General features: G+C 37.1%; 1 protein-coding gene across 2 annotated transcripts in view; it reads left to right on the top strand.

Annotated features, from left to right (window-relative positions):
- LOC146973992 (rho GTPase-activating protein 26-like) overlaps positions 1-13,365 on the top strand; it is a 161,377-nt gene that overhangs the window by 71,480 nt on the left and 76,532 nt on the right. For both annotated transcript variants that reach the window (XM_085796984.1, XM_085796985.1), the window contains exons 3-4: positions 3,680-3,741; positions 4,617-4,688. In XM_085796984.1, the coding sequence (XP_085653110.1) occupies positions 3,680-3,741; positions 4,617-4,688 (134 nt within the window). The remainder of the gene's footprint in view (positions 1-3,679; positions 3,742-4,616; positions 4,689-13,365) is intronic.

The following is a 13,365-nucleotide window of genomic DNA, read 5'->3' as shown; positions in this document are numbered from 1 at the left end:
CGAATCCTCCTCATGTTCATCTATCTGTCGTCACCACGGTGACCACGGGCCAAGAATCAACCCAGTACACGTTGTTCACATCATGGTCGTTAAAATAATCCAGTTTCTGCTCATTCAAACTTCATCCACACTGCAAAAACTCCAAATCTTACCAAGAATATTTGTCTTATTTCTAGTCAAAATGTCATTTCTAGTCAAAACAAATCTCATTATACGTAAAATCACATAAAAAGCAGCTTGTTTTTAGACACTTTTTACTTCTTTCAAGCAGATTTTCACTTGAAATAAGTAGAAAAATCTGATAGTGGAGCAAGTTTTTCTTTCTTATTACAAGCACAAAACAACTTGCTTTCACTGGCAGATTTTTCTACTTATTTCAAGTGAAAATTTGTTTGAAACAAGTGAAAATGATCTAAAAACAAGTTCATTTTGAGATGATGAGTCTTATTTTAAGTGGAAAAAGTTTAGTTTTGACTAGAAATGAGACATTTTGACAAGAAATAAGACAAATATTCTTGGAAAGATTTAGAGTTTTTGCAGTGCACAGACCAGACAGATCAAACTGTCCGTGTTCCTTTGTCCTCTGTGATTAAACGGTGATTGAGTGTTTGACATGAGACGACATGTTGTTAATGTGCAACACGGAGAACAAACTCTCACTTCCATGACCTCATCCAGGCTTCATGCAGCTCCCTGTGTGTCCACAACCAAACACCAAACACCACCACACCCAGAGCTGCAGCTCATCACCGGCCTCTCCCTCTGTCTGTTGTTTAACCGTCTCTAACTATCTCTCCTGAACAGCTTGCTGCTGCTCGGCCGCTGCTGTTTTTTATACACTGCAAAAACTCAAAATCTTTCCAAGAATATTTATCTTATTTCTTGTCAAAATGTCTCATTTCTAGTCAAAACTAATCTCTTTCCACTTAAAATAAGACTCATCACCTAAGAATCAACTTGTTTTTAGATCATTTTCACTTGTTTGAAACAGATTTTCACTTGAAATAAGTAGAAAAATCTACCAGTGAGTTTTTTTGTGCTTGTAATAAGAAAGAAAAACTTGATCCAATATCAGATTTTTCTACTTATTTCAAGTGAAAATATGCTTTAAGAATTGAAAAGTGTCTAAAAACAAGCTACTTTTTAATGTGATGAGTCTTATTTTAAGCATAAAGAGATTAGTTTTGACTAGAAATGATATTTTGACTAGAAATAAGACAAATATTCTTGGTGAGATATTTGAGTTTTTGCAGTGTAGTTTTACTCAGGTCAAAGCTGAATTCATCCAGTCGTTTCAGTCCAAACTGATCGACTGCAGATCAGTGAGAGATGACATTTGTTTTATGCTGCGTTCAAAACAACTCGGAGGTCGTAATTCCCAACTCGGAAATTTCCGACTTCCGACATCATTGCGTTCACGCTGCAGGAACTCGGGAGAGAAAAAACCTGGATACCTGAAGGAAGTTTGGCGTATTGTGGCTCATAACTGAATACGAAAAATCAATGCAGCAGTGGAGACGCCACAGATGAGTGCACATATAATGTTACAGCCTTGATAACAGTTAAACCTTATTTCCGTCACATACGAGGACCGCAATTTAACACCATACAACAATCACAGCTTAATATAAACATATTTCATATCGGCTACTGCAGTAATACACAAATATATGCATCAAACCTCAACAAATAACTTGACTAAAAATGTCTAAATCCTAACCGTTTAAGTGCCATGTTTTGATGTTGTCGTGACGTCAAGTCGGAAAGTCGGAGCTCTGATATGACACCCGAGTTCCCGACCTGTAATTTCCAAGTTCAACGCTGTTCAATTCATTTTTTTACAACTCGGAGCTCGTTTTTTTCCGACTTCCGAGTTGTTTTGAACGCAGCATTAAAGAGGAACTCTGTAGTATTTCCACCTTAACTCAGCTCCATGTGTCCCTTAGCTCCAGCTCCAGAGTCCTAGTGCTGGTGGTTAAATCATTGACCTGAATGGATCATTTGTGGAAATATTGTAAATATTGAGACATTTCTAGAAAAAAGTGGAATAAAGACAGTGATAACAATTCTAAAAATAAATAAATAAATAAATCTGGAAAAAAGTGATAAGATTTGGTAAGTAAAATATTTTCTAGAAAAAAAATTCTCAAAATCAATTTAAAAAAAAAGTGGTAAAGTTTCTCAAACTTAAAAAAAAATTCTGTAAGAAACTGGTCAAATTTCTCAAAAAAGTAAAAACATAAATTAATTAAAAAGTGTTTTTTTCTCAAAAAAAAAAAAGTTTAAAAATTCTAGAAAAAAGTGGTACAATTTCAAGAAAAAGTTGGAAACAAATGCACATGGAGGAGAGGAGGGTTAGAGACACAGAGGAGGAGAGGTCCTCATACACCAGTGTCTATAAACCGCCTCGTACTGGTTTCTATTTCACGGTGGTTCATATCTTGATCATTTTGTGGGATTTATTCAGAAACAGTTTGAGTTGCATTTTATTAGTTTTTATCAAAGGTTGTGTTGTTGTTGTGTTTCATAAATTCCTTCCACAGTCCTGAGCTCCCTCTTCTTTTACAGTTGGATCAAACTCCTGTAGCCTGAAGTCTGGAGCAGAGTGTGTGTGTGTGTGTGTGTGTGTGTGTGTGTGTTCTGTCATGCAACACTAGAAATAACCCAGAGCTGCACTGTGTTTGCAGATGCATGTGGAGTTTTGAACATGTCAGTGCAGCACATGCTCCATATGTACAGTTCTGTTCTTTCTGTCTTCACATCCACTGAGTCTAAAGAATGACGTGTGTGTGTGTGTACAGTGTGTGTGTTGTACATACAGGGACAGAGGCAGTCGAAGTGGAAACGTTGGCCCAGATCTTCGTAGCTGTGTTTCAGCTGCCAGCGAACGAAGGAACGAGCTGGAAGCTTTAAAGGGATAGTTCACCTAAAATTGAAATTTCAACTCATTATCTATACTCCCCCTCATCATGTGGACTAAGGGCTGGGAGAAGTTTCAGAGTCCTCCATGGCTTCTCTGAGTTACAGGGGGTCTCGGCGTAGCAGTGCATGTCCATATGACGGTTGCAAATGGATACCAACTGTCTTCATAACAAAAAGACACACCAAAAAACATCCAAATACCTCCATGCTGCTCGTATGTAATGTCCCTCTTGTATTTGACGAACCGGGAAGAGGAGCTTCGAGAAGCTTCCACTACAAAACAAGCTTGAAATATAGACTTATTTAATTTTTTTCGGGACAATTTTGCATTTCGGAGCTTCAATACAAGACGGACATTACATACGAGCAGCATGGAGGTATCTGGATGTTTTTTGGTGTGTCTTTTTGTTATGAAGACAGTTGGTATCCATTTGCAACCGTTATATGGACATGCACTGCTACGCCGAGACCCCCTGTAACTCAGAGAAATTTCAATTTTGGGTGAACTAACTATCCCTTTAAAGTCTGAACTGCAGCTTCAGTGTTTTATTTCCTTCGTCACCTGTAGACGCTCTGCTGCTTCCTGTTGCTACATGTGTGTCTCACATCTCTAACTTTTTCCTCTCTCTCTCTCTCTCTCTCTCTCTCTTTCTCTCTCTTTCTCTTTCCAATTGTGTCTTGTCTTTTTACATCTCCCTCCCTCCCTCCCTCTCTCTTTCTTTCTTTCCCCTCCGTCTGCCAACGTCTCCGTCCTCAGCCAAGTCTCTTCAGGAGTTTGCAGCCGTGCTACAGAACCTGGAGGACGAGAGGACGAGGATGGTGAGTTACCATGACGACAGGTGGCTGATGGGATGGAAGGGAGCTTTACCATATTTAAACAGATAATATGTGACATTGATTGATTGCTTGATCAGAAACCACTCCTCCTTAAAGGGATAGTTCAACATTTTTGGCAAATTGGCCCATTGCCATAATCCCTATAGTCATAGCAGTAGGTTTGTTACCTTTAATTGTCGGTGCAAGCTATTTTTAGAACGGCGGAGCAGAGCCGTGAGCTGCTCAGAGCTACGCTACGGAGGCTCATTATGGGATTTCTTGGTTTCCCTCATCAAACTCATCAAATACACAATCCAACAACTCCACAACGCTCTGGTGGACAAGTTGTGAGCTGCACATTCACCACGCTATGAGATAATAACACAACGTTACCACACAGAGTTGTTTTAGAGGGAAATACAGAGACTGATAATGAAAAACTGTCCCTGAAGGCAACGCGCATCAGCGGTTTTGCATGAATTTCCCTCTAAAACAACTCTGTGTGGTAACGTTGTGTTATTATCTCATAGCGTGGTGAATGTGCAGCTCACAACTTGTCCACCAGAGCGTTGTGGAGTTGTTGGATTGTGTATTTGATGAGTTTGATGAGGGAAACCAAGAAATCCCATAATGAGCCTCCGTAGCGTAGCTCTGAGCAGCTCACAGCTCTGCTCCGCCGTTCTAAAAACAGCTTGCACCGACAATTAAAGGTAACAAACCTACTGCTATAATGACTATAGGGATTATGGCAATGGGCCAATTTGCCAAAAATGTTGAACTATCCCTTTAAGACAAATGACTCAGAGGTCAAGAGGTTTAGTTTTAGAATATGATGAGTAACCATTTTGTTTTTTTTTTGTGTGTGTGTGCGTCCACAGATCGAGAACGCCAACGACGTGCTGATCACGCCTCTGGAGCGTTTCAGGAAGGAACAGATCAGTGCAGCCAAGGTGAGAAACCAGTCGATCGATAATCAATAACGTCCTTTCAGTGCAGATGGAGGAGGAGAGAGCTGCTTCACATAAATAACACCAGCTGCTGTCAGTAGCCTACACCTTATCAATACATGATAAAGTGTTAAGATTTAGATTTAACAGATGTGTTTGTAGATTGAACTACGAGACTTTATTATAATTCATCATCAGTTTTATAAAAGCTTTCACACTGCAAAAACTCAAAATCTTTCCAAGAATATTTGTCTTATTTCTTGTCAAAATGTCTCATTTCTAGTCAACACTAAACTCTTTTCACTTAAAATAAGACTCATCACCTAAAAATGAACTTGTTTCAGATAATTTTCACTTGTTTCAAACTAATTTTCACTTGAAATAAGTAGAAAAATCTGCCAGTGAAAGCAAGTTTTTTGTGCTTGTAATAAGAAAGAAAAACTTGTTCCACTGTCAGATTTTTCTACTTATTTCAAATGAAAATAGACTTGAAAGAAGTAAAAAGTGTCTAAAAACAAGCTGCTTTTTAATGTGATGAGTCTTATTTTAAGTAGAATGAGATTTGTTTTGACTAGAAATAAGACAAATATTCTTGGAAAGACTTTGAGTTTTTGCAGTGCATGGAAGTGAAGTTCATGATGTCACGGCCGTTTGTCTGCAGAGTGTTGACAGACTCAGTGTTTATAGCTACTTCCTCCATGTTGTTCTTCATCATCATCATGTGACCTTTTTAAAAACCAGCGGCACGTGTTTTTCATTTATTATCAGATCGGTACGAACGCCCTTAAAAGCTTTGTTGTGTTTAGAATGAGATGGTGGAACAAACCAAATACAATCAGATGCATCATCATCATGTCCTTGAAACTGAAATAGTTTTATTGTCATTCACATACACAGCTGTGTGTGCACAGAACCACATTGTGTTGCATTCGTTTCTCCAACATTGTCGCCGTGCAATGTTGAGGTAGGTAAGAATGAAAATAGATAAATAGAGTTAAAAGAAAGGAAAGAGTACAAATAAATATATTGAGTGAAAAATATATTGTATAAAGTGCAGTTTGCCTTAAAAGGTGCTTGAGTTCAGCTGTAATTCAGTGATGTAACATGTTGCTTGTGCAGCTGCCTCGTCTATAGCATGAACATATATATATTATATATACTGTACACTGCAAAAACTCAAAATCTTACCAAGAATATTTGTCTTATTTCTAGTCAAAATGTCTCATTTCTAGTCAAAACTAATCTAATTCTACTTAAAATAAGACTCATCACATTAAAAAGCAGCTTGTTTTTAGACACTTTTTACTTCTTTCAAGCAGATTTTCACTTGAAATAAGTAGAAAAATCTGATAGTGGAGCAAGTTTTTCTTTCTTATAACAAGCACAAAAAAACTTGTTTTCACTGGCAGATTTTTCTACTTATTTCAATTGAAAATGTGTTTGAAACAAGTGAAAATTAGTTTGAAACAAGTGAAAATGATCTAAAAACAAGTTCATTTTTAGGTGATGAGTCTTATTTTAAGTGGAAAGAGATTAGTTTTGACTAGAAATGAGACATTTTGACAAGAAATAAGACAAATATTCTTGGAAAGATTTAGAGTTTTTGCAGTGTATAACTGTATATATAACATATAGATGTTTCAGCGTCTCTTCTCCTGTGTGTCGCCGTCTGTGACCTGGATTGGAGATTAGAGGGAATATACTACTACTACTGTATCTATATAATCCTGACATGAATCGCTGCTCCTCCCCGGGGGTCCGCAGCCCCAACCCCCCTCCTCCCCCTCCTCCATTAGTTGTTGTCTCTGTTTCCCTCAGTCAGGAGAAATGTTTTGTACCTTGACCGCGGGAACAGGTCGCCATGGAAACGTTACACACAGTTTAGTTTAGTTTAAGTTTATTTCGGACATGTTAAAAGAAATAAAACATAATACAGAAATGGACAGACATAACATATAAAAACTTTGCAAAGACAACATATGAACAAAATAAAATAAAAGAATGTTTTTTCATATCCGAAAAGAAGTAAAACTTATTTACTCCCACCCCTTATTCATAAATTATCTATCAAGTTATCTAGTCATTATAATCTATACAGTAAGTTAATTTATGAGTTATTTAACTGGATTTATTCTAATATATTATTATATTTATATACATATAGATTTATTCTAACATATGATTACTAATCTTTATCTCTCTATATAGTCATATACATATAAAAACATATACAAACACATTCATACATACAAAGACAAACTGAAAGTAACATGAACCAAGCAACAAATAAACTAGGTCGCTAAATAATACCCAAATAAATAATAATAATAAGCACCTTGTGGTTGTCAGACAGCCTCATTTCTCTACATACTGAAAATCATTTCTTTGTATTTCTTTTTGAACTGGATTATGATTATGTTTAGTGAAACTCTAGTTACTGAGCGACAGTAGAAACACCAGAGTTTCTCTCTAACTCAGTTTAAATCAGTTTCATATTGTTGTGAGTGTAGTTTTTAACATACAGACACATGTTCCCTGGTATCTGAGTGAACTCATTGACTCTGTGTTTGCAGTGAAGACGAATCGGATCGTTCCTTATGCCCCCCCCCCCCCTCCCACAGGCTGCTGCGTCTCCAGGACGACGCATTCAGGCATGCTAGCACTCGATTGGCTTAGAAAGGGTGCGGACCGACTGAAGTTCTCATGTCATGTCAGGATGTTACACCAGCGTCTAAAGTCTGCAACGTTTCCACGATGGAAACATCTGAACTGAAGTTAATGATTTATCAAACTATGATGCTGAAGACCAGAGACATGGAGACATGGAGCAGGCTGAGGAGGAACCAGGTGGATCCTCTGGGTTTCAGCTGAGCTTTTAAAATGATAATGTGATTATTATTATAACCTTTATTTAAACTCAGAAATACATGTATATTGAGGAGCAAAACCTCATTTGCAATATACTGTAGCCATTGAGACAAAAAAACAAAACATTTGAGGACAAGACACAACACAAAACGTTTGAAGCATACCGAAATCCAGATAAATTGAAAAACAGAGAAGTCTGGTTAAAAACAGGAGCAGTTGGAGGTAAAATGAGATGCAGTTATGGATTTAAATTGTCCATAAGCCAGTGTATGATAGAGACTTGCATTAAAAGATACTAAAGAGTTAATATAGGATGGTGAGAGGCCAGTGAGAGCTTTAAATATAATAGATAGCGAGGGCCGTTCAACTTTAGAATACAGGTCACAGTGATGAGTTGTAGCTGATATATGTCTGTATAAAATGTCTCCATCATCTAAAACTGACATAAAAGTTGCCTCAATAAGTTTCTTCCTATAATGAAGAGGAAAGGATGGAATGGATGGGCATTAAATTCATGCTATTTCCACTAGTTGTTGTTGTTAAAGAGAGATTTGGGGCTATTCTTCTTCCTTAACATGTAGGTTTCTTTCAGAAAAGTCAAAAGAAATGGGAGAAAATCCACATTAAGGTTTTTATTTGACCTCATTTTGTCTCTTCTGTCGGTAGATTTCTCCTGAATTTGCCAAAAGTTAGTCTGAGCCATGTCATGTCAGGTATCATTGTAAAGCTCTCTCTCTCCTGAACAATGATCTGGGCTCCCAAAATGGTAATTGCCTCCGTATCCGCAACCAATCGTAAAAGTACGATTGACATTAACAATCTATGTAATTTTACAGTCCAAGTCTTTAAAGGCCGTTTTCACAGAAAGAGTTTTTCAGACTCAGACTCTGAGCTAGAAATCTCCACTTCAGCAGCACTTCCAGACACCAAACCTCCCACTTTGATCCCTTTCTATATTCTGAAGGTTTTTACAGAGGGGATTGTTGATATATCATTCACAGCCTCATTTAGACAACATTTTATTCCTAAAAACAGGGCGAAATTAGATTTTTTTTTTTTTAGGGTTGGTGTCATTTACAGAGTGATAAAAAGAGATATCCACAATCCTCCTCTGTAAAACCTTCTGACTCTAATATGTCAACAAAATAAAACAAGAATTTTGAAAGTAGCTTTATCCATTGTTCAGATTTCTGTTCTGGAAATATATGCAAATTAGCGCATATTTCATCAGATATCGCCTCGTTTACATATTTAAACATTAAATTTGACAAAACTTGAAGAGGAAAGGATGGAATGGATGGGCATTAAATTCATGCTTTTTCTGTTATTATAACATGAGATCTTATTTCAGATCATATATACATGAACACACATTATAAAGGCCTTTTTGTTGTTCTCCTCCTCCTCCTCCTCCTCTCCTGTACTTTACATGTTCTGTCTGACCCGTCGTCCCAGTGTTTTGTGCAGTAATCTCTCCAGATGAGGTCATGGTGCTCTGTCATTAGCTATAGGATCTGGATGAGCAGCCGCGGGGGGTTGGACTGCTTCACGCTGTATTTAACACGGTATCTATCAGCACCGTATACTCCCTTCTAATCCGACCCCCTTTATATTTAACAGGTCGCTGTTTGATTGTGACACGGCGGCCGATGGATTAAGAAGTGAAGGTATAATCTGTACAGTCGGGTCACCACCAGAGATTCACTAATCCCAGTTTAGCCCTAAAAGAAGCCACTGCATCTTGGCTGCTGGCACAGTTTCACCGTTTCACCGTCGTCTCACCTTCAGCTCTGACCGAGCTGCAAATAACCAGACACAGCGAGTTCACTGAGCTGCTTTTTACTAAGAAATACTGAACTGATTTGATCCAAAGCTGCAGAGATTTCTGGGGAAACTGGTGCAGTGATGTTAGTTTTGTTGGTTGTTTTAGCAGTAAAACTGGTCTGCTGCTTTCAGTTTCTGGATCTAAATATTGTGTTTCATTGTCCGTTATATGACGAAGCCTGGTAGTTTTTATTCCAGAGGATGCAGAGTGTGAAGCCTTGTTGAGTTGTTTGGGACTGATGTGATGATGAGGTTCAGTTGGAACGGTTTTTCAGAGAAGACGTCTTTACTAAAGGTTTTTGATGCTAGAAGGTAGCGCAGCCTCTTTGACAGTAAGAAGGGATTAATACAAGGAGGAGGAGGAGGAGTGTCTTTCTGTCCATCAGAGACGGCTGCATGTTGCCACGGTAACACTTTATAACAAGTACACACGATTAAGCATTAGTTAAGCATTAATAAATACTGAATTCTTCATTTATAACGCATAAATACTCATTAGTATGTAGTTTATAAACACAGTTAAAATGTTTTACTCATCATTGATCAGCACTGACTGTGTTTATAAACTACATACTAATGAGTATTCATGTGTTATAAATGAAGAATTCAGTATTTATTAATGCTTAACTAATGCTAAATAGTGTGTAGCTACTTATTATAAAGTGTTACCATGTCACAAACAACATGTGATTTCTGTTTCTCCGTATCTTAAGTACAGTTTGTAAATGAGACGTGAGCTTGTTTATGTTTTGTGTTGCTGTTGTGTACTGTATGGATGGTTGTGCAGCAGCTAGTGGGGATCTAATTAACAAAAAGCCAAGGCTACTTTCATGAAAAGAGCTTGGAAATGAAGAAAGAATGAATTATTGATGTGTTATATATGTGGTTTTGTTTTTGTCTGTGTTATTATTCATTGGTTTGTAACTTCCATTCAGATAAATGAGATAATAACGAGGTGTTTAGGTTGAAGCGTTGACAGCTGATGAAGGTGATGATGATGATGAGGCGAGGCGTCTTTATTATTATAGCGCATTTCACACCAAGGCAACTCAATGTGCTTTAGCTACATAAAGACAGAACATTTCAATAGAAAACAGCATAAAAACAAACTACATTTTTAAAAATGAAAAAAAAAAAAAAAGAGGAAGAAGATGTTTCAGTGGGACTTCCTGGTTACTGTTGGCATGACGGTGTAGTAGTGTGTAGTAGTGTGTAGTAGTGTTGGTCAGTCTGTTGGGACGACACAGTGAGACGCCGCCACCTGCTGGATGAGGACGGAAGGGACTTTTTTTATTTTTTTTTATTACAGAAATGATGAAAAAAGTGTGATTTATGTTTTCACACACACACTGACACACAAAAACACACACACACACACACACATTATACATTATAATAACACATATCCTATATCCATCGAAATATACTCCATATATAAACAACATGGTATATTTATATATGGAGTATATTTCGGTGGATATAGGATATGTGTTATTATAATGTATATTCTGTAGAATGAATGTATATACAAGTATGATGTGTGATGTGTAATGATGTACAGTATACATATATGATATGTAGAAATGTGGGTAATAGGATTAGTATGTGAACAATTAATATAACGAAGAATGAATGAAGCACAGTTAAGAAATGTAAACACTTATTCTGTTTTTGTTTTGTTAGGTGAAGCATATCGCTCACTTGTTTTTTTGTTTTAAATTTTTATAATGTTTATGTTTTGTGTTTTCAACTGTATATTTGATACTGTTGGACCCCAGGAAGAATATCTGTGGCGTTGCTGCAGCTAATGGGGATCTTAATAAACAAATAAACAAATAAATAAACACAAAAACACACACACACACACACACTGACACACACACACACACACACACACACAGATGCCTCCAGTAGAATAAACCGGTCCTGCTCTCCGTCCGTCCGTCTGGTGGATGAAGTGATGTTGGAGACACTCTGAGTCTCTGAGTTGAGTTTTGCAGCCGTTGTCACAGCAGTGCGGGACAGCGGTTTCCACGGCGACCGTGTCAGTCAGTCAGTCAGTCAGAGTTTAAACAGAGGCCTTGTTGTTTGGAGGAATGTTCATCATCATCATCATCCTGGTCTCTGATGCGTTCTGCAGCTGCCGTCGGTTCCTGCTGCTGTTCCTCCTCCACCACCGCTGCTCCACTGGTTGTCGTTGTTAAAGCGAAATTATGGGCTATTCTTCTTCCTTAACATGTATTCTTTCAGAAAAGTCATAAGAAATGGGAGAAAATCCACATTAAGGTTTTTATTTTACCTAATTTTGTCTCTTCTGTCGGTAGATTTGTCCTCAATTCACCAAAAGTTAAAGTCTGACCCATGTCATGTCAGGTGTCGTTGTAAAGCTCTCTCTCTCCTGAACAGTGATGTGGCTCCAAAAATTGTCATCTCCTTCGTATCCTTAACCAATCATAAAAGTAGGATTTACATTAACAATCTATGTAATTTTACAGTCCAAGTCTTTAAAGGCCGTTTTCTCAGAAAGAGTTTTTCAGACTCAGACTCCTCTCTAGAAATCTCCACTTCAGCAGCACTTCCAGACACCAAACCTTCCACTTTGATCCCTTTCTATATTCTGAAGGTTTTTACAGAGGGGATTGTTGATATATCATTCACAGCCTCATTTAGACAACATTTTATTCCTAAAAACAGGGCGAAACTGGATTTTTTTTTTTTTTTTTAGGGCTGGTGACAGTATTTTCTCATTTACAGAGTGATAAAAAGAGATATCCACAATCCTCCTCTGTAAAAACTTCTGACTCTAATATGTCAACAAAATAAAACAAGAATTTTGAAAGTAGCTTTATCCATTGTTCAGATTTCTGCTCTGGAAATGTATGCAAATTAGCGCATATTTAATTAGATATTACCTCATTTACATATTTAAACATCAAATTTGATAAAACTTGTAATAACAAAAAATATTTGTCTTAATGTGAGTGATAAACTTGGGAAGTTTCATGGTGATATCTGTTATTTAAAATGACATCATGAGTTTAGTCTGAGTGCAGACTGATGACACATTATTTCCTCCTTTTTTTTCTCTTTCTTTTTTCTTTTTTACGGATCTGGGAATTTTATTTCCTCCACAAATATCTTCCCAATGAGAGCGGGGGAATCACCAGACGGGGAGAACAGATCGGTGGAAGTTAAATTAGAAACACGACGGATCGTTGGTCACCCAGCAGGTTTCTGCTCTGCAGACGTTTATTCAGTCGTCAGGAATTTAATCATATCACTTATTCCAGCATCTGTAAAAATCCGGATCGTAAATGAAATGTCAGTAGACAAACAGATGTTTCAAGTAAAGCGTGAAGACTTGACTTTTCCTAAACACATATTATATTATATTATATTATATTATGGGCTGAAACAGTGATTTATTTATGTTTAAAAAGTGGAATTACAAACTATTTTCATCATCATAAAGTGCCAGTGAATCCGGTCGGTTTCACCACTTGTTGAGTTTCTGGATAAAGAGAGAAGTCCAACAACATGGAGAGGAGAGAGCACAAACAAAGCGAGCAAAAACCCCAAATCTTTCCAAGAATATTTGTCTTATTTCTTGTCAAAATGTCTAATTTCTAGTCAGAACTAATCTCTTTCCACTTAAAATAAGACTCATCACCTAAAAATTAACTTGTTTTTAGATCATTTTCACTTGTTTCAAACAAATTTTCACTTGAAATAAGTAGAAAAATCTGCCAGTGAAAGCAAGTTTTTGTGCTTGTAATAAGAAAGAAAAACTTGCCCCATTATCACATTATTTCTAGTGAAAATCTGCTTGAAAGAAGTAAAAAGTGTCTAAAAACAAGCTGCTTTTAATGTGATGAGTCTTATTTTAAGTAGAAAGAGATTTGTTTTGACTAGAAATGAGACATTTTGACAAGAAATAAGACAAATATTCTTGGTAAGATATTGAGTTTTTTGCAGTGCAGCGGGGCAG

The sequence above is a fragment of the Trachurus japonicus genome, chromosome 14 (genome assembly GCF_045865225.1).
Source record: "Trachurus japonicus isolate A0001 chromosome 14, Traja_1.0".
In the NCBI taxonomy this organism is placed as follows: Eukaryota; Metazoa; Chordata; class Actinopteri; order Carangiformes; family Carangidae; genus Trachurus; species Trachurus japonicus.
Note: the sequence above shows the minus strand (reverse complement) of the source record. Positions and strands in the feature narration are given on the sequence as shown.